This window comes from Filicampus tigris, chromosome 18, assembly GCF_054856515.1.
Source record: "Filicampus tigris isolate MCC_2025a chromosome 18, RoL_Ftig_1.0, whole genome shotgun sequence".
NCBI classification, from domain to species: domain Eukaryota; kingdom Metazoa; phylum Chordata; class Actinopteri; order Syngnathiformes; family Syngnathidae; genus Filicampus; species Filicampus tigris.
This window is the reverse complement of record NC_141234.1, coordinates 9,873,552-9,889,310: the sequence shown is the minus strand read 5'-3', so window position 1 is coordinate 9,889,310 and position 15,759 is coordinate 9,873,552. Positions and strand designations below refer to the sequence as shown.

The following is a 15,759-nucleotide window of genomic DNA, read 5'->3' as shown; positions in this document are numbered from 1 at the left end:
GAAACATTTAAAATGTGCAAAAATGAAAAATCCAAAGCTGTCCACTTTGGACAGGGGTTGGAAATGGCGAACCTCGAGGGCCGGTATCATGCATGTTTTATATGTCACCCAGGTGCAACCACCTGGTTCACATGGAAAACAGGCAGGATACGGGGCCCGGAATTGCCCACCCCTGACTTTGGAAGTCTCAACCCACCAGTTGAAAACACATTTTACAGGGCTAAATTGCAATCTCTGTGCAAGAACGATGCTATCATGCATGTAAATGACTGTATTTGCTCTGAGAATAATATGTGCTTTCTACAGAGCGCGGCACTGCAACGACATATGAAAAGAAAATGGGATTCTTATTCTGCGCTTTTCTCCTTATTTTCCTTTCCGTGTGCGGCTCACTCGCCTTATATGGCAAAGGAATGGCTCGCGCGGACAAGGGCGGAAACGAAGCGCGGTGACAGCTGGGTAAGTTCATCCAGGAAGAAAAAGACCCTGCTCGGTCTGCTTCGTTCAGGCTACATAGTCCGACGACCGAATAAACGAACAATTGACCACTTGACCCGTTCTAGTAAGTAAACTCACATTTATTGCACTTGCACTGATTTTACGGTTATATATTAAAGCATTTTTTCGCGTTTACCGTAAAACACAACGGAGCGCCGCCTCATCATTCAGAAATCACCATTGCAATCAGTGGGACGCTAACACACCCGGTTAGCCGTTGTTGCTAACACAGCGCAGCATTGTTTTAGCACATATATTTGAGTTATATCACTTGTTGGGTTATTTTAGTCGGATAAAGCAAAATATTTTTTTAAAAGTGTGGATCATAAGCAAAAAAAAACGTCTTGGCAAAATCGTGCTAACAGGGAGGGCGTGATAGCGACGAGAACCAGGAAATGCTGAAAGCTGCAAAAGGGGAAGGAGTAGAGAATCGGACGAATTATGTAAGATATGTTTCGGCACTGTACTCACAAGTGTGTGTTTTGTATCGCCTTTTAATAAAAAGCCGGTTACGGTTACTGGTTTGCGGTGTTCCAATACTGCATTTCGTTCCACAGATGATGTCAAAAATGATCGTTCCATAACGAGTCAAAGTAACTGACTATTTATCTCTTTTGCAGTCAAGTTAAAATAAGTCGTTCTTTATGAAGAGGTTATTCTAGTGAGGTATGCCTGAACTTGCCGAAGATGCAGATTCTGCAACCCCACTGCCAGCCAGCCAGCCAGTCAGTTTTTCCTAGCCGTGCCCCACCGTCATGTCTGCTTGAATTATAATATTTCAAGTGCATTTGACGCATTAAAGTGCATTATTGCATTGACTCAATTCAATGGGCGGTGTTTGTATTCGTGCTGCACGTTCGGAATTGAGGTCGTTCGACGTTTGTTTGTCTCACGCTTTCAACAAGCGGACGTTTTTGGGCCCCCCAAAACATCCTAAAGAAATGTCGTGTTGCTAACGTCAAGCACTTGAAAGAGTTTTGTATGAGTTTCTTGTTCGTAAAGCAGACAAAGAACCCCGGCTCTGCCTGTAGTTAACGAATTGGCCAACCGAGCAGTGCTAGTTAAGCCACCGTAACCAACAACAATTCTGTTGGTTATGCCGAATTAGCGTTTTATAAAAAACACTACAGCAACATAGGTGGCACCAGGTAGTATTTCCTAACTAAACTTGCAACATCGACAAAAACAACAACAATGTTGAAGTTATATTTTGACAAAGTTTCTATGTTTGTGCGAAGCATAGCCGCTTTCAAAGGTGAGCTGAGATTTTGTTGTAAAGTGGAATTTTCCGATTTTTCCGATGGCAATGTGAACGTCTCACTGCCCCTGAACCTCTCACAGGCTTTGTTCCTGCTGCATGGTGGTGCTCTATGACAACAAACCTCTCCCACAGATGTACGTAGGTCTCTAACATACAGACTAGAATCATGTATTACAACTAGACTGTATCTAGGTGTGAATGTCATTATGTAGATTATTTGTGGCAGGATTACTCATTTTAATGTAATAATTAAAAGACCACAGAATACTAACAAATCTGAAAAGTGGCCCCTTTGCAAAACTTTTTCAATATTAAATTGAAAGTCACGATATTGGAATCAAATGTTCATTTCATGTGTTTCTGTTAAGTGCGCATCTGCGTTGCTAAGGAGTACATGTCACCAACTTTGTTCATTATTTTCTCCATTCTCCAGCTACTTAATTCCTAATTTTTTTAGTTTTAATTTGCATCTCTTCATCTCTTCAATTTTTTTAGTTTTAATTTGCATCTCTTCACCAAATATTACCTGACTTCCACACGCTATACATCATTGGAAAGAAAAAAAAACATTTCTTTGCTTTAGGAAAGGCCATTTAGCTAAATACTAACAAGTAATGCAAAACGCCCTAGATGGGCGAACAAATAGCATTGTTGAATACACTTAGCACTTGAACACAAACGGTGGTGCAACACATGTAGGGAGACGGTATAACGATACTCGCACGCATATTCTTTACATAATTCTTTATCCTCTGCAAAGAACTACAGATATTACCGTCAATGCTTCACAGTCAGTTTGTCATTACTGTATGTTTTTATAAATTACAATATTGTAGTGCTGTATTTCATATAAGATTTGTTTTGGTGGGAGCGAGGCTGGAGTGGGGAGATGACCTGAGTGTTTTGTGGTACAAGGGTGCAGTGTGGTCGCCGATTGAATTAAACCCGTCCGGCAAGGCACCACTGTATGTTTTCAATTCGAGGGGCCACTCCCTTCTTCAAATGCCGCTTACACCAGGAAATGTGAAAGTTAAACTCCCTTCAGGTGCAAATGCTTTTATTGGCACTACACGGCAATTAGGTCATGGGTATTAGTGGCGAGTGTCCTTCCTTAATCTAATTATATCTCCAAGCCTGGCTCAGAAATGAATTTCGCTGCTCCTTCTCAATGAGTGGCAATGCAAAAGGGACAAAGGTGAACTGTTGTGAAATGGAGAACCATAGTTCTAATTTGTCCGGCAAATGTCCCAAAACATGCAGCGAAATCTTTGTTTTGAAAGGGAGCTGGGTGCCGCTGCAGGTGTAAATTGTTGATGATATAATGATGTCGTCTGCTCAGGTGGAAGCACCTGAAATTGTTGTCGGGTTACAGCGGTCCTGCGTCATGTTGATCTTTCTCACTGGCTTGTGAGTACATCACAAACCGGCTGATCACGCTTTGATAATTAAGGACAAAAAAATCACAACAGACTCCCAAGTATGCCTGGTTGGAAAATATAAAGTGTCGCGGTGTTAACCTTTGGACTCAAAGTACTTTCCGAACACACCTAGAGTCTGGTGTCAACATACCTTTTCTCAAGTCCTGACCTGTTTCTCTTTTACTTGTATTCTTCTGTTTTCTCAGCTGAGCAGTAGTCTTTCAGACATCAGCCATTTTGCAGGATAATATATCCAATCGTCATTTAAATTTGCAGATTATTTTACAGCTGTAGTCATTGTTTTCCCTTTTATTATTATTTTGAAAGCACCAGTCTCTGTTTTCAGAGCAGCATAACTATATCGGTGTCCCCGCGCCCTGATTGGGAGACATTCCTAATCGCTTCTAATCCCATCTAGGTATGGCAGAGCTGGCGAATCTGGTGCAGCGGCTGGAGTTAGCCGTGGGCCGTCTGGAGGCAATGTCGGGCCCCGGTGGCTGCAACGACGGGTCTGCTGGTGGAGGTAATGTATTTGTTTTTATTTTTGAAGAGACTTGCCGTTCAACCCTTTCGCTAAAAGAAAACAGCGTTATCATAACGCCTGCATGTTATGCTACGTTAAATGCCGCGGCGCTAAATGCAGAGCGATTGGGTCGCTACTTGCTGATTTCCTCCCCCCCCTTTTTTTTTTTTTTTCCTCCTCCAGCTGTAGCAGCCTACGTCGAGGCCTTTGATGAGATCATAAATGGCCCTGTGACTCAATATTACAACTACAGTCAGCAGATAGGGGGCGATGTCCTGAAACATGTACGTAACCCTCGATGCTTTGTACTAGTTTCCGGAATCCAAATGCTACATCTATCCAATCACATCCCTTCAATCATTCACTGTGATATTACTGGCGTTATACTTGACGAGTGTTACGAGACCGTTATGTGTGCTTTGGGAGGTGATAATTCTCCTCAGTTTCTTGTCGCCGTTCGTCCTCGCAGGCAGAAATGATGAAGCAGGCGTTCTCCAGTCAGAGACAAGTCATCGCAACAGCCTCCGCTGCCCAGAAGCCCTCCGATGTATGGCGCCCACGCTTCAAAATGTTTTTACAGAGTGACCCCGGCCGGCTGTCGTTTTTCATGATGGCGGTTTTGTTTATCCAGGAGGTTTTGAGCACCCTCCTGCGGCCGGTGTGCCAAGTCATCGAGCAGGTGCAGGCGTTCCGCGAGCAGAACCGCACATCGCCACACTTCCACCACCTGTCGGCCATCAGCGAGAGCGTGCCCGCCCTGGGGTGGGTTGCCGTGGTGAGGTTTCCCAGACGTCCGACTTTGCGTTCGGGTCTCATTTCAGATGAATCTTGAGGTTGGTAACGGATGTTGTCCATCTGCCCTAGACCCCAAAGCCAGGCCCGTATGTGAAAGAGATGCAGGATGCCGCCATGTTCTACACTAACCGCGTGCTCAAGGAGTTCAAGGAAAAGTAAAGGAATCTCGGTTTTGTGCTCCTAACGTCTCGGATATTGTCAAGATGCTTTTCTCCAGTTACGGCAAATGTCATCAAGGACTTTCCTTCCTCGGTGCTCTTTTTTAAGTGGAGAGTTACAGAGTCAGCGTAAACTCAAGCAGTTGGGTTTCCTGTTTCAAAACCTGACTTGGATGTTTTACAAGTGAAAGAAAAAAGGGACAACTTGGCACTCTATAATGTGCACTGAGTTTGAAAGTAGATTAAATGAGCTACCATAACTGTATTTTTGTCACTTTTTTCGACTGAAAATGACATCACAACTGCTCAGGGCTCAGGTAACGACCAATCGTGGCTCAGCTTCGGAAAAGGGGTCAGCCGTGGTTGGTCGTTACCCAAGCCCTCAGCAGTTATGATGTCATTTTAAGTCGACAGAATTGACAAAATGGCCGCCCCCTGAGATGGCTTAAAACGGGTGGATTAACTCTTGTTCCTCTAACATTTATCACAATGCCTTGTTTCAACTAGTGGGCTTGCATAGAACATATTCTTGACTTCCACTTTAAGCTGACATCACCTGGTTGTTCAAAAAATGTCATTACTATGTGCCCCATCTAGTTTAAACATAGTATTCTGATCAATATTGTATTTGTGGAATAAGAAGTAAGCAGATGACTCCACCCATTTTCACCCAACCAAAGAGGCTGACATTTTTTTATAGCGCCACCCCTGTTGTTGAGTGAAATGGATGTCAAAGTGCTCTCGGCCTTGCATCGCAAACGTCACGTGACCAAACCCAGAAAACAAGCGAGCTGTGATGTTCCTTCGCAATGCGAGCCCGAGGGCAGTGGCACTGATGTCAAAAAGGTGCCGGGCATTCCCAGGTTCAGCAGAGTATGTCATGTTCAATGAACTTCAACAAATGGTTTCCTAAATTATCTACCGTAAATCAAATTTTGCAAAAATTCAATATAACTATTCTTAATCTTTCACATTAAATCCAGACAAAAAGTACAGAGTGCCCATAATTTTTCCCTGCTTTAAATTGATTACTTATCGGACGCCAGATTCCTATGTCGGCATTCCTAATGTGCACTAAAAGTGAAGTATTTGAAAATCAGCAATTCTAATCTAATCCTAGTTTCTGTTCTGTTTAAAGGGATAAGACACACGTGGAATGGGTGCGGTCCTACGTGACAATCTGGACCGAGTTGCAGAATTACATCAAGCAATACCACACCACCGGTCTGTCCTGGAGCAAGACTGTAAGCAGGCTGATTCTTATTGCTTTGTTTGGCGTGATCCAGTCCAAAAGCAGAGTGTGCTTTTTGTGGACTGGTTCCGAAATATTTCAATTTCCTGTCCAGGGCCCAGTGGCTTCAGCCTCTGCAGCCCCTCCCAGCAAGTCTGGCGGAAGCGCTCCCCCGCCCCCACCCCCTCCTGGCCCACCCCCTCCTCCCGCGGACCTCGGCGGCTCCTCTGGACATGGCGACAGTGACCCGGTCAATCGGGTTGCCTTGTTTGACTCCATCAACAAGGGCGCCGATATCACCCGGGGTAAGCCGTCATTGCCGTTCTCTTGAAAAAAAATTTTTTTAAAAAGGTGGCGAAATTCACACGAGGGGTTTGCTCAGCGGCCGTTTTGCTCTGAGAACGTGCTGTTTGAATGGCTGCCAATGGCAAGGTGCTGTCGAGCAATCGCTAGGTGTCAAAGTGTGATGATCGCGATGAAGACGACCGTTTAAATCCCAATTCTAATTGAGCCAGAAAATAGATTGGTCGATTCATCAATCAAACATTTGTGAATTTTGGCATTCATCTCCTTGTTGGAGTAACAGCAAGTTGATCAAAAAGTACTGAAATGGTTTGACATATGCATTTAAAGGGGAAGTCAACCCCAAAGTTTTGCAGCCCCCCTATAGTCTAAACACAGCATTCTGATTGAATGTGTTTGTGGAGTATGAGTTTAGTAAAATCCAGCCGTTTTTGTCCATCTCGTGGCGGCCATTTTTTTTTACATGCGGTCAACTGAAAATGACATCACAGTCGCTCAGGTAACAACCAATCATGGTCCAGCCTCAGATAACAGGTGAGCCGTGATTGGTTGTTACCTGAGCCCTGAGCAACTGTGATGTCATTTTCAGTTGACAGCAAGTGACAAAATGGCCGCCCCCTGCGATGGGTGAATTATGCGGCTTGACTCATATCCCCCAAACGCAGTGTTAATCAGAATGTTGTGTTTAGACTAGTGGAGGTGCATATTGCAAAGAATATTTTGGGGGTTGACTTCCCCTTTTTGATAAATGCTTTGAAATTGGAGCAATTTGGAAGTCAACCATGGTCATGGAGCGGTTTCCACTGGCGAATATTTTCAGTACCCTTGGTTCCCTTTTCCAGGCCTCAGGCATGTTCAGGATAATGAGAAGACCCACAAGAATCCTGGACTCCGAGGTCAAAATGCTCCCGTGCGCACCGGACCAAAGCCCTTCTCTAGTCCTTCCCCCCGAGCTGCGACATCAGCCGCCCCGACACGCGGCGCCCCCCCTGTTTTCGAGCTGGAAGGCAAGAAGTGGAAAGTGGTACGTTACTTGGCCCACCTCAATGTCTCCCAGACTCTTAGCCCAAGCGACCAAATCGTTTGCATCGCGCGTGCTCGCTCTCACAGGAGAATCAAGAAGGCGCCCAGCAACTGGTGATCAGTGAGACTGAGCTCAAGCAAGTGGTTTACGCTTTCAAGTGCAACAACAGCACTCTGCAGGTCAAAGGCAAACTCAACTCGATTACTATCGGTAAGAATCAGGTTGGTTTGCACTCCAGTGGAATGATGCGTGGGCAACTTCGGTACTGTAGTGGTACCTTGACTTGCAAGTGACCCGACTAGTTAGTGCAAGTCAGTATGAACTAGCAGAAGCCATGTTTTGCTTTAATTTCGCCGATCAGATAACTGTAAGAAAATGGGCCTGGTGTTTGATGACGTCGTGGGCATCGTTGACATCATCAACTGCAGGGATGTCAAAGTCCAGGTGTGTACAAGCTGCAGTGGCCTAGCGAAACATTAGATCAAATGCGATTTTTTTTTTTTGTTGCCACCGTGAAAAATGAGAGCGCTCCGTCATGTGCAGGTCATGGGTCGGGTTCCCACCATCTCCATCAACAAGACTGACGGTTGCCACGTGTACCTGAGCGAAAAGTCGATGAACTGCGAGATCGTCAGCGCCAAGAGCTCAGAGATGAACATCCTGCTGCCCGGCAAGGAAGGCGAATTTGTGAGTATCCCATTTTGACACCAAATACTAGAGAGAGACCCATTTTTTTTCCCGAGCCGATAATGGTACGGATTATTAGTGGTAACCGATACTTAGGGCCGATATTCATTTTCGGTAAAAAGGAAAATATTGACATCAAAATCTTTTTTTTTTTTAAATCTTTGAGCATGTTTATTGAACAATTTTTCAGTTTGGCATATTGTTATTTTTATTATTATTATGACTATAATTTTTGACTATTTTTATTATATTTATTTTTGTTGTAAAATTTTCACAAAAAAATTCAGGGAGCACCCAGGGTCGTCAGCATGTCTTAAAAAGTGAAATGAAAACTGAATAGCTCCATATAGTTTTCTCCAGTAAATGAAGTCCTCCGAAATTTCAGAATGAGAGAAATGTTAAAGTTTTAGATTTCTTTTGGATTTCAACTGTTTTAAATTGATTAATTATCCGATTTTTTTATTTTATTTATTTTTTCAAACAAGGCAGATGCCGATAATCGTCAAAACGGCAAATATCAACGCCGATAATCGGTCTATCCCGACCAAATACTAATTTGGTGGCACGCGTGGATCAATTCGCATATCAACTCCTTGAAGATTAACAGTGACTTCTGGTTGTCGTCCACAGTCGGAGTTCCCGGTTCCTGAGCAGTTTAAGACTGTTTGGGACGGCGCAAAGCTTGTTACCACATCAACAGAGATCGCGGGATAGAGCGGCGGCCCGCCGCGCGGCCACTTTTCTCGCCACCTCACACGCCCCTCTCCCCACATTTCGCCACGCCCACCTGACTGACGACCCTCGCCAGCTAACACGCACGCTGTAGAGTGGAGAATCCGACGTCATGAGTTTTTGCCCCCCCGCCCATCTCCTTGGCCAATCACAGCTTTAGCTGTTCCTTCCCACAGCCAATGAGGACTGCTCTCGTTTATCTGGAAGCATTCCTCCAGCCAATCAGCAGGGAGCACTTTGCCAATTGCATCTGTGTGTTTATCCGGATAATGCTGTACTAAATTAGCCATCATAGCTAGGTGGATATCGTCTTTGCGGCCACAAGTATCAGAATGCTTCATGCACTAATTATCCCCCCCCCCCCCCAAGTTACGGCGTGGTAGGTTTCTGTTTCTTTAATATGCAATCCCATGACGCACTTGTTAACAAATCGTTTCCACAGCCTCCACATCGCACATTAACTGAAAATATTAACGGTTGTCGCGTATATGACATATTCCGACACATTTAATTAGGAGTAAAATCAGGTGGCGTATGTGCTGCGTTTTCATCTCAGTGGTCCGCCTCGGATCATTTGAATACAATTAGATCACACCCATACGTTCTTGTGTACACATTCCCAAGTTGAAGACATTCCATAGGAAAAGGCATGTTGAGAAAAGATGCGACGATGAGCAATGCGTGATTGAACGTGACTTAGTGACGGCTGATGACGTGTCACCATGGCCTTGACAAAAAAAAAAAAAAAAAAAAAAAATCAATGTCCAGATGTTTTTGTCTTATTGGCTCCACCATCAACATCTCGGCTACTCGCTCCAAGACCATGTCTGTACCATTTGGTTCGGAAGCTGTGGATTGTCTTTTTGTATTGCCTCTTTTACCTTTTTTTTTTTTTTTTTTCTTTTTGTGGGGAAGGAGTTGTTTTCACAATCATATTTCTGCTCATTAGTACTGGAGACATCATTAAAATGTTGCAATAACATTTATTTGTTATTTTTTTATTTGGATTTAGAAATGTATGCACGCATGTCAACATTCACAGTAATTTATGAATCATTAAAAGGGTTCTCAATAACATTCCAAAAACAATTGTGACAAGATCAAAATCCCACCAAGGAAACAATCAACCACGGAAGCCGGTACAAATTAGCTTGAGCTCTTAACCTCAGCATGCTTACAGATCAGTGCAACGGAAGGGGAATGCTGTGGCAAAGTAGTTAGGACGACACCACGCCACCACCACGTTTCCTTAGCGCAAGTAAGGCAGCAGGTTTGCGTTGAACCATTCTCTGGTAAACTGAAGGTGGTCTCCTTCTGTTGCAAGAAAAACCAACTTTCCCGCCTTGTCCATGGCAGCCAGCCCCAGGCGATCCTACATTAGGGCAAACACTTGTCACAACAATCTAAAAAAAAAAAACTACAGGAGTGATTCTATTAAGTACAAACACACCTCTTTGTAGAGAACACTCTCCTGCAGCGTTTCAGTCTCTTTGGCCTGACCCGTTTTCAGGAAGCCAAACCACTATGATGACAGTTGAGTGTTGTAAAGTACAAAACAGACAAAAACGAAGTACGACGTACCTTACCTCAGAATCGACAGGATCCACCACAGTATCCTGCAGAAACTTAACCATGACAAACTTGTCCAGCATCTGAAGATTTTTCTTGTAAGTCTCGTTTACAACCTTTAAACAGGATTGGAGTCATAACTTTTTTTAATTCACAGCTGACATAATACAACATACTGACCCTCTCCTGGTTGATATCAGCCAGGAAGAGACTGTGCTTCTTGTACAGGTCATCATTTAAAGGGTCATGCCAGTACTCGGCCTGCACCAGGCTGAAAAACAACTTAAAGCTGCTTCAAATGCGCATGCGAGCGAGTCGCATGGAAGTCAAAATGAGGAACTAAGACATCTTACTGTTTTTGAACCAAGTCGCTGTAAGCTTCCGTATTGAGGGCCTTTCGGATCATGTCGCAGATGTGCGATGCCTCTCCCGGACACCTTGGCAGCCCGTACACACCTAAGGATTGTACATTGTTGTTGACGTTATTCACCGTGAGTGTTTTGGGCCTGAACGACTCGACTGCGGTGGAATTTCACACCTTGGTGCTGGCCGCCGACGGAGACGAGCGTCTTCATGGGTGGAGAAGGGCATCGCTGTGCCACGGCTCTCCTGCAAAGACAGGAAGTGATTTGTGATGTCATGCAAACACCTTTTTGTGTCCTTAAAGTGTCCCAAGTAGTTACATACAGAAATTGTGCCCCCTGTGAGAATCCCATAGCGTTATATCCTCCCTTTAACTGGGGATCCTGAGCCAACTGACTGCATACCATGGACACCTGCTCATTCACATTCATGAAGAATCCATTTTTGGTGTCCTGTGAGAGAAATAATAGACATTCAGGATTTTAAACTCAAGTTTTAAAAGGGACATAGGGAAAGGGGTTACCTCCACAACATTACTACCAATCATTAATGAGAGCACGTAAATTCCCGGGATATCCTCCTGGATCATTTTCTTGATCGCCCCCAAGCTGAGCGGGTTGCAGCAACTGTCACCTGGACACATAGGATTGGAGTCTGCTGTAAATCCACCTCATCATACGATACGAAAGCACAATTTTGAGTGCTGTGCTCACCCATCCCATGCCACATAACCAGAGGTACTGTCCCATTGTTTGAGTCTTGAGCCGGCCTGCTTGCAACAAGCAACACCGGAGGCACCAGAAGGAACCACAGGACAACCACTGTCATCTTGGAACCTGGAACGCATGAATTATATATGTTTCCCAACCACTATTGGTCCGAAAAATCATATAAATAATGTATTTGTATTCATCTATCTATGGCTATATCTATATTGACAGGAGGACCAATTAAATGTCCCTCCACGAGATGGATGATAATTATTTCAGTGTATATGTACAGTACTGTTTGTAACATTGTCATAAGCCATAATCCAATAAAGCTTGGGAAACATTATATGATGAGCTTTCATCCGAACCTGCTGATATGTATTTTACCTGTGGTTTACAAATCTACACGTTATCGGTTTGTGGTTTTATTTGTTCGCCGCACAAATTGCACAAATTCGCAAAGGAGCGCAATCCCCCAGGCCCACATATACAGAAACAAACACAAATAATAAAGAAAACAGTTCTCATTAGTACAAAACGATAAAATACAGTGCAAAAATTTTTGTTTGTAAGCATTACTCACCGCTCTTGAAGTCTTCCGGTATCTGATTATCACACGACACGGATAGGCAGACCAGCCAATCAGAAGAAAGGGGAGGTGCCCGTAGCAAAAGTGGCAGGGCTTGTGACTGGTTTGTATATACCCGAACTTTAGCCCATACTAATTTGACTTTTTATGATATAATGACTCTTTAATGCCTCGGGACATTTTTACTCGCACGACATGAAGATATATTTCGGTTTAATGTGAGGTTTACGCGTTTTTCACCGGACATAGTAGGTCTGCTAAGCTTGCCATGCTAGCTCGCGTAGAACATTATCGACAACATTCCTCGTCGGATTATTTGGCCAGTTGAGTAACAGCTCAGACTCCGGTGAGTTTGGGACAACAAAGTGCTTTCGGTTCATTCGGTAACGTGCACGATGTCGATACAGTTCGAAGAGCCAGCGTTAACAGGGAGTTACGATATCGTAGGCTCGTTCCCGAAAAGTTTTGGTTACGGGCTGGAGGAAGCAGACATGGAGGAGAGCCCCGTGTCAGCTGACAAGCCGAGGATACTGCTGATGGGTCGGAGACGCAGTGGAAAGTCGTCCATTCAGAAGGTTAAGTAAAAAAAAAAACCACATTTTATCCAAGACAAACTTCGTCCATTAATGTTTTATTCAAAGACACGAGGTCCTGTACGCTTTTACATCGTCATTTTGACATAGCAGTAAATTGGACACAGGTGTTGGAATTTATATTAACAAGACCCATGTGTTTCAAAGTCTGTTTATTAAGTAAATAGTCTTTTTACAATGTTATTGTTAGAATTATTAGTTGTACATATTATGTACCTTATTGTTGAGTTATTGTTGAGGCGTATACTATGTTTTTATTAGTATGTATGTGTTTCAGTTTACGCATGTATTTGTTATGGATCTATTTCAAAGTGTATCAGTGTATGTTGTATAATAATTTAGAATATATATTTGTATTTGGTCCGTATGGTCTGAAGCTCTGTCTTAATGTATATGTGTATTTATGAATACATACTGTATAAAACTGTATACTTATACTGTATGGAAGCAATATAATATAAAACATTTGTGTGTACAAACTATGAATAGTGAGCCCCTACTACGTACTGTCGGTTTGGCTCTAACACCTAAGGTATTTTTAAACCTTTTTAAAATAAGTTTTAAAAAAAAAGGGGGGGGGGCTTAACCCCCGTTTTCTGTAAAAGAAAAGAAATAGTGGTATAGCCCCATATTAGAATTTATTTGATTTACAAAAAACATTCATGTACACATATTTTTTTCGCAGTATATTGGGGGTCCACTAGTATTTAAAAAACATTTATAATCTTAGAGATAATAGACAGTATTTGTGGTCAATATAGCCATCTAAAGCTACAAATCTACTCTGGTTGACCTTTGCACTGTGCTATTTACAGTATTCTCATGTAAGTGTATGGAAAGCACATTTCGAGCTGAGTGAAAGTAACCTTTGACTGAAGTGATCAGTCGGTTACATTTGTTCTTTTTTTTTCTCTCAGGTGGTTTTCCACAAAATGTCACCCAATGAGACTCTGTTTCTGGAGAGCACCAACAAAATCTACAAGGATGACATCTCCAGCAGCTCCTTTGTCAACTTCCAAATCTGGGACTTCCCAGGCCAAGTGGACTTCTGTGACCCGACATTCGACAGCGAGATGATCTTCAATGGAACAGGCGCATTGATCTTTGTCATTGACGCTCAGGTGAGATGTGATTAAATCTTGAGTAACAAGACTTAAATAAAACCGCTTTTCCTCTGTCTCCTTTTTCGCAGGATGATTACATGGAGGCGCTTGAAAAGCTGCAAGTGACCGTGTCGAGAGCCTACAAAGTAAATCCTGACATCAACTTTGAGGTGTTCATCCATAAAGTTGATGGCCTTTCTGACGACCACAAAATAGAAACGCAAAGAGACATTCATCAGAGGGCCAACGATGACCTAGCAGACGCTAGCCTTGAGAAAGTTCACCTCAGGTGAGTGATGGATGAAGAGACGATGCTGCATTATAAATTATTAGTGTTTCTTCTCTCCAAAATCGAAGATATTAGAGAGTTAAAGCAAACAAACCCACAATAAGGAAGATTGCCTACCTAAAATTAATTTCTTGGCAGACTTGTTTGGCGTCTCAAATGTCCTTTTGTTCCCTCCTTAGCTTCTACTTGACCAGCATTTACGACCACTCCATATTCGAGGCCTTCAGCAAAGTAGTCCAGAAGCTCATCCCTCAATTGCCGACTTTGGAGAACCTCCTTAACATTTTCATATCTGTATGCAGTTTTTAACATCCATCCTCATGTTGTTGTTGTTGTTGTGTGAAAAAGATGAAAAGTATATCCTCTCGTGAACCGGAGATTCGTGTGTTGGCAGCATTCCGGGATCGAGAAGGCCTTCCTGTTTGATGTCGTCAGCAAGATTTACATCGCCACAGACAGCTCTCCTGTGGACATGCAGTCCTACGAGCTCTGCTGCGACATGATCGACGTTGTCATCGACGTCTCTTGCATTTACGGGTAAGATGTGAATTTGCCGAGACCTGTGTTCCTTCGATGGATTACACGTTTATCATCCCTTGGCAGGCTGCTGGACGACGGCAGCGGCTGTGCCTACGACAAGGAGTCTTTGGCCATCATCAAGCTTAACAACACCACGGTGCTTTATTTGAAAGAGGTCACGAAGTTCCTAGCGCTCGTTTGCATCCTCAGAGAGGAGAGTTTTGAGAGGAAAGGTGAGTAACTTGTTGAGATAAAAAAAAAAATGTTTTTAGCTCAAGTTTCATGCGGAAGCCTTTAGCTGCAATGCTAACATTGGTGCAGTGTTACATAGATCGCAATGATTAATCATTTGTAATTCATTTGCTCATCAGTGATGTCTTGATTATTAGCATACTGAAAGGAGGTTTGTAATATTTTGGTTAACTTATTTAATTTGATGGAGGGGATATAATTATAGAAATGCATCCGCAGTACTAAAGTGAGCATTAGCATAATTTCTTCTGGAGCTAAAATCGGCGCTTAGTACATTGTAAAAGTCGACCTAATATTGCAAGTGAGTTGACGTTATATTTTCATGTCACAATGTTTTCCTTCATGTCACGTTAATTGATCTCAACGCATTTCACACAAATTTGACTTGTAAACTTCCCTCCACAGGTCTCATAGAGTACAATTTTCACTGTTTCCGAAAAGCCATCTATGAGGTGTTTGAAGTTGCTGCCTCCAACCAAAGTGCTGTCCCGAAGAGCTCAGACTCGTCAAGCAGCAGCCTAAAATATGCTGCGCTAAATGGGAACGGCATTTAGACATAATAGCGAAATGCTGTGACCTCCCCATGTTGTAGCCTTGTTTAGTGGCGCTGTGTGGGAGACATTGTTTGTCAAGATTCCAGGCGATGCATACGTTGACATATAGTCTCCCATTTTATGTATAATCATTGCTATGAAGATGCTGTCAGCTTTGTGTACCTACTCAGCCAGTTTGTTGTGCAGCGTAACATATTTGCGGGACAGCTTTGTTGTCTCTCTTTGAAATAGTTAACCCGAAGAGGCCTGTATGTTGTGTCCTTATAGTACAGGGACATTCAAGTTTTCTAAGGCCGATTCCAAAAGCCATGTTGATTTATTTTTTACTGTATATATCTTCTTTTAATAAAAAAGTATATATATTTTGATGATTGAAGCTTATCAGCTGATTTCACTCCAATTTGTATTTATTGTTGTTTATGCTAAAAAATTGCACATGTATTAGATTACGTAAAAGTAGTTTCATTTTCTAATACCTCATGTTTAAAGGGGAAGTCAACCCAACATTTTCTTTACAGTAATATGTTCTATGCGCCTCCACTAGTCTAAACACGGCATTGTGATTGATATTGTGTTTGTGGAATATGA

General features: G+C 42.9%; 3 protein-coding genes across 9 annotated transcripts; 2 read left to right on the top strand and 1 right to left on the bottom strand.

Moving 5' to 3' along the window:
* The first annotated feature begins 414 nt into the window (after positions 1 to 414).
* Positions 415 to 9,612, top strand: cap1 (CAP, adenylate cyclase-associated protein 1 (yeast)). 4 transcript variants are annotated; one of them, XM_086014838.1, is made up of 14 exons: positions 459 to 562; positions 1,840 to 1,893; positions 3,596 to 3,700; positions 3,884 to 3,984; positions 4,170 to 4,247; positions 4,332 to 4,475; positions 4,565 to 4,650; positions 5,792 to 5,897; positions 6,000 to 6,189; positions 7,030 to 7,211; positions 7,298 to 7,421; positions 7,573 to 7,655; positions 7,755 to 7,898; positions 8,529 to 9,612. In XM_086014838.1, exons 2-14 carry the CDS (start codon positions 1,869 to 1,871, stop codon positions 8,610 to 8,612), a joined length of 1,452 nt encoding a protein of 483 aa, XP_085870964.1. In that variant the 5' UTR covers positions 459 to 562; positions 1,840 to 1,868; the 3' UTR covers positions 8,613 to 9,612. The 4 variants fall into 4 exon arrangements, with proteins under 4 accessions (XP_085870965.1, XP_085870967.1, XP_085870964.1 ...); XM_086014840.1 differs by lacking the exon at positions 459 to 562 and adding an exon at positions 1,549 to 1,753; XM_086014839.1 differs by lacking the exon at positions 1,840 to 1,893 and having other exon boundaries at positions 415 to 562.
* On the bottom strand, positions 9,594 to 12,465 carry ppt1 (palmitoyl-protein thioesterase 1 (ceroid-lipofuscinosis, neuronal 1, infantile)). Of its 2 annotated transcripts, none has more exons than XM_086014846.1 (10): positions 11,856 to 12,465; positions 11,276 to 11,398; positions 11,086 to 11,195; positions 10,887 to 11,014; positions 10,738 to 10,808; positions 10,553 to 10,655; positions 10,380 to 10,470; positions 10,217 to 10,315; positions 10,081 to 10,152; positions 9,594 to 10,002 (listed from the first exon to the last, which is right to left on the bottom strand). In XM_086014846.1, exons 2-10 carry the CDS (start codon positions 11,388 to 11,390, stop codon positions 9,880 to 9,882), a joined length of 912 nt encoding a protein of 303 aa, XP_085870972.1. In that variant the 5' UTR covers positions 11,391 to 11,398; positions 11,856 to 12,465; the 3' UTR covers positions 9,594 to 9,879. The 2 variants fall into 2 exon arrangements, with proteins under 2 accessions (XP_085870972.1, XP_085870973.1); XM_086014847.1 differs by lacking the exon at positions 11,856 to 12,465 and adding an exon at positions 11,660 to 11,834.
* Positions 11,882 to 15,542, top strand: LOC147132425 (ras-related GTP-binding protein C-like). Of its 3 annotated transcripts, none has more exons than XM_086014845.1 (8): positions 11,882 to 11,964; positions 12,309 to 12,436; positions 13,372 to 13,575; positions 13,647 to 13,846; positions 14,026 to 14,140; positions 14,241 to 14,383; positions 14,450 to 14,598; positions 15,023 to 15,542. In XM_086014845.1, exons 2-8 carry the CDS (start codon positions 12,353 to 12,355, stop codon positions 15,169 to 15,171), a joined length of 1,044 nt encoding a protein of 347 aa, XP_085870971.1. In that variant the 5' UTR covers positions 11,882 to 11,964; positions 12,309 to 12,352; the 3' UTR covers positions 15,172 to 15,542. The 3 variants fall into 3 exon arrangements, with proteins under 3 accessions (XP_085870971.1, XP_085870969.1, XP_085870970.1); XM_086014844.1 differs by having other exon boundaries at positions 11,891 to 12,207; XM_086014843.1 differs by having other exon boundaries at positions 11,890 to 12,436.
* Positions 15,543 to 15,759: the final 217 nt, after the last annotated feature.

Excerpts from the sequence above, each read along its gene's own strand:
- ppt1 (XM_086014846.1), bottom strand. The coding sequence starts at position 11,390 with ATGACAGTGGTTGTCCTGTGGTTCCTTCTGGTGCCTCCGGTGTTGCTT. Across the intron at positions 10,656-10,737 it reads CGTCGGCGGCCAGCACCAAG|GTGTGTACGGGCTGCCAAGG; the intron begins GTGTGAAATTCC and ends TACAATCCTTAG. Across the intron at positions 10,316-10,379 it reads CTGATATCAACCAGGAGAGG|GTTGTAAACGAGACTTACAA; the intron begins GTCAGTATGTTG and ends TCCTGTTTAAAG.
- cap1 (XM_086014840.1), top strand. The coding sequence starts at position 1,693 with ATGTTGAAGTTATATTTTGACAAAGTTTCTATGTTTGTGCGAAGCATA. Across the intron at positions 4,651-5,791 it reads CTCAAGGAGTTCAAGGAAAA|GGATAAGACACACGTGGAAT; the intron begins GTAAAGGAATCT and ends TTCTGTTTAAAG. Across the intron at positions 6,190-7,029 it reads GGGCGCCGATATCACCCGGG|GCCTCAGGCATGTTCAGGAT; the intron begins GTAAGCCGTCAT and ends TCCCTTTTCCAG.
- LOC147132425 (XM_086014843.1), top strand. The coding sequence starts at position 12,257 with ATGTCGATACAGTTCGAAGAGCCAGCGTTAACAGGGAGTTACGATATC. Across the intron at positions 14,384-14,449 it reads GACGTCTCTTGCATTTACGG|GCTGCTGGACGACGGCAGCG; the intron begins GTAAGATGTGAA and ends ATCCCTTGGCAG. Across the intron at positions 14,599-15,022 it reads GGAGAGTTTTGAGAGGAAAG|GTCTCATAGAGTACAATTTT; the intron begins GTGAGTAACTTG and ends TTCCCTCCACAG.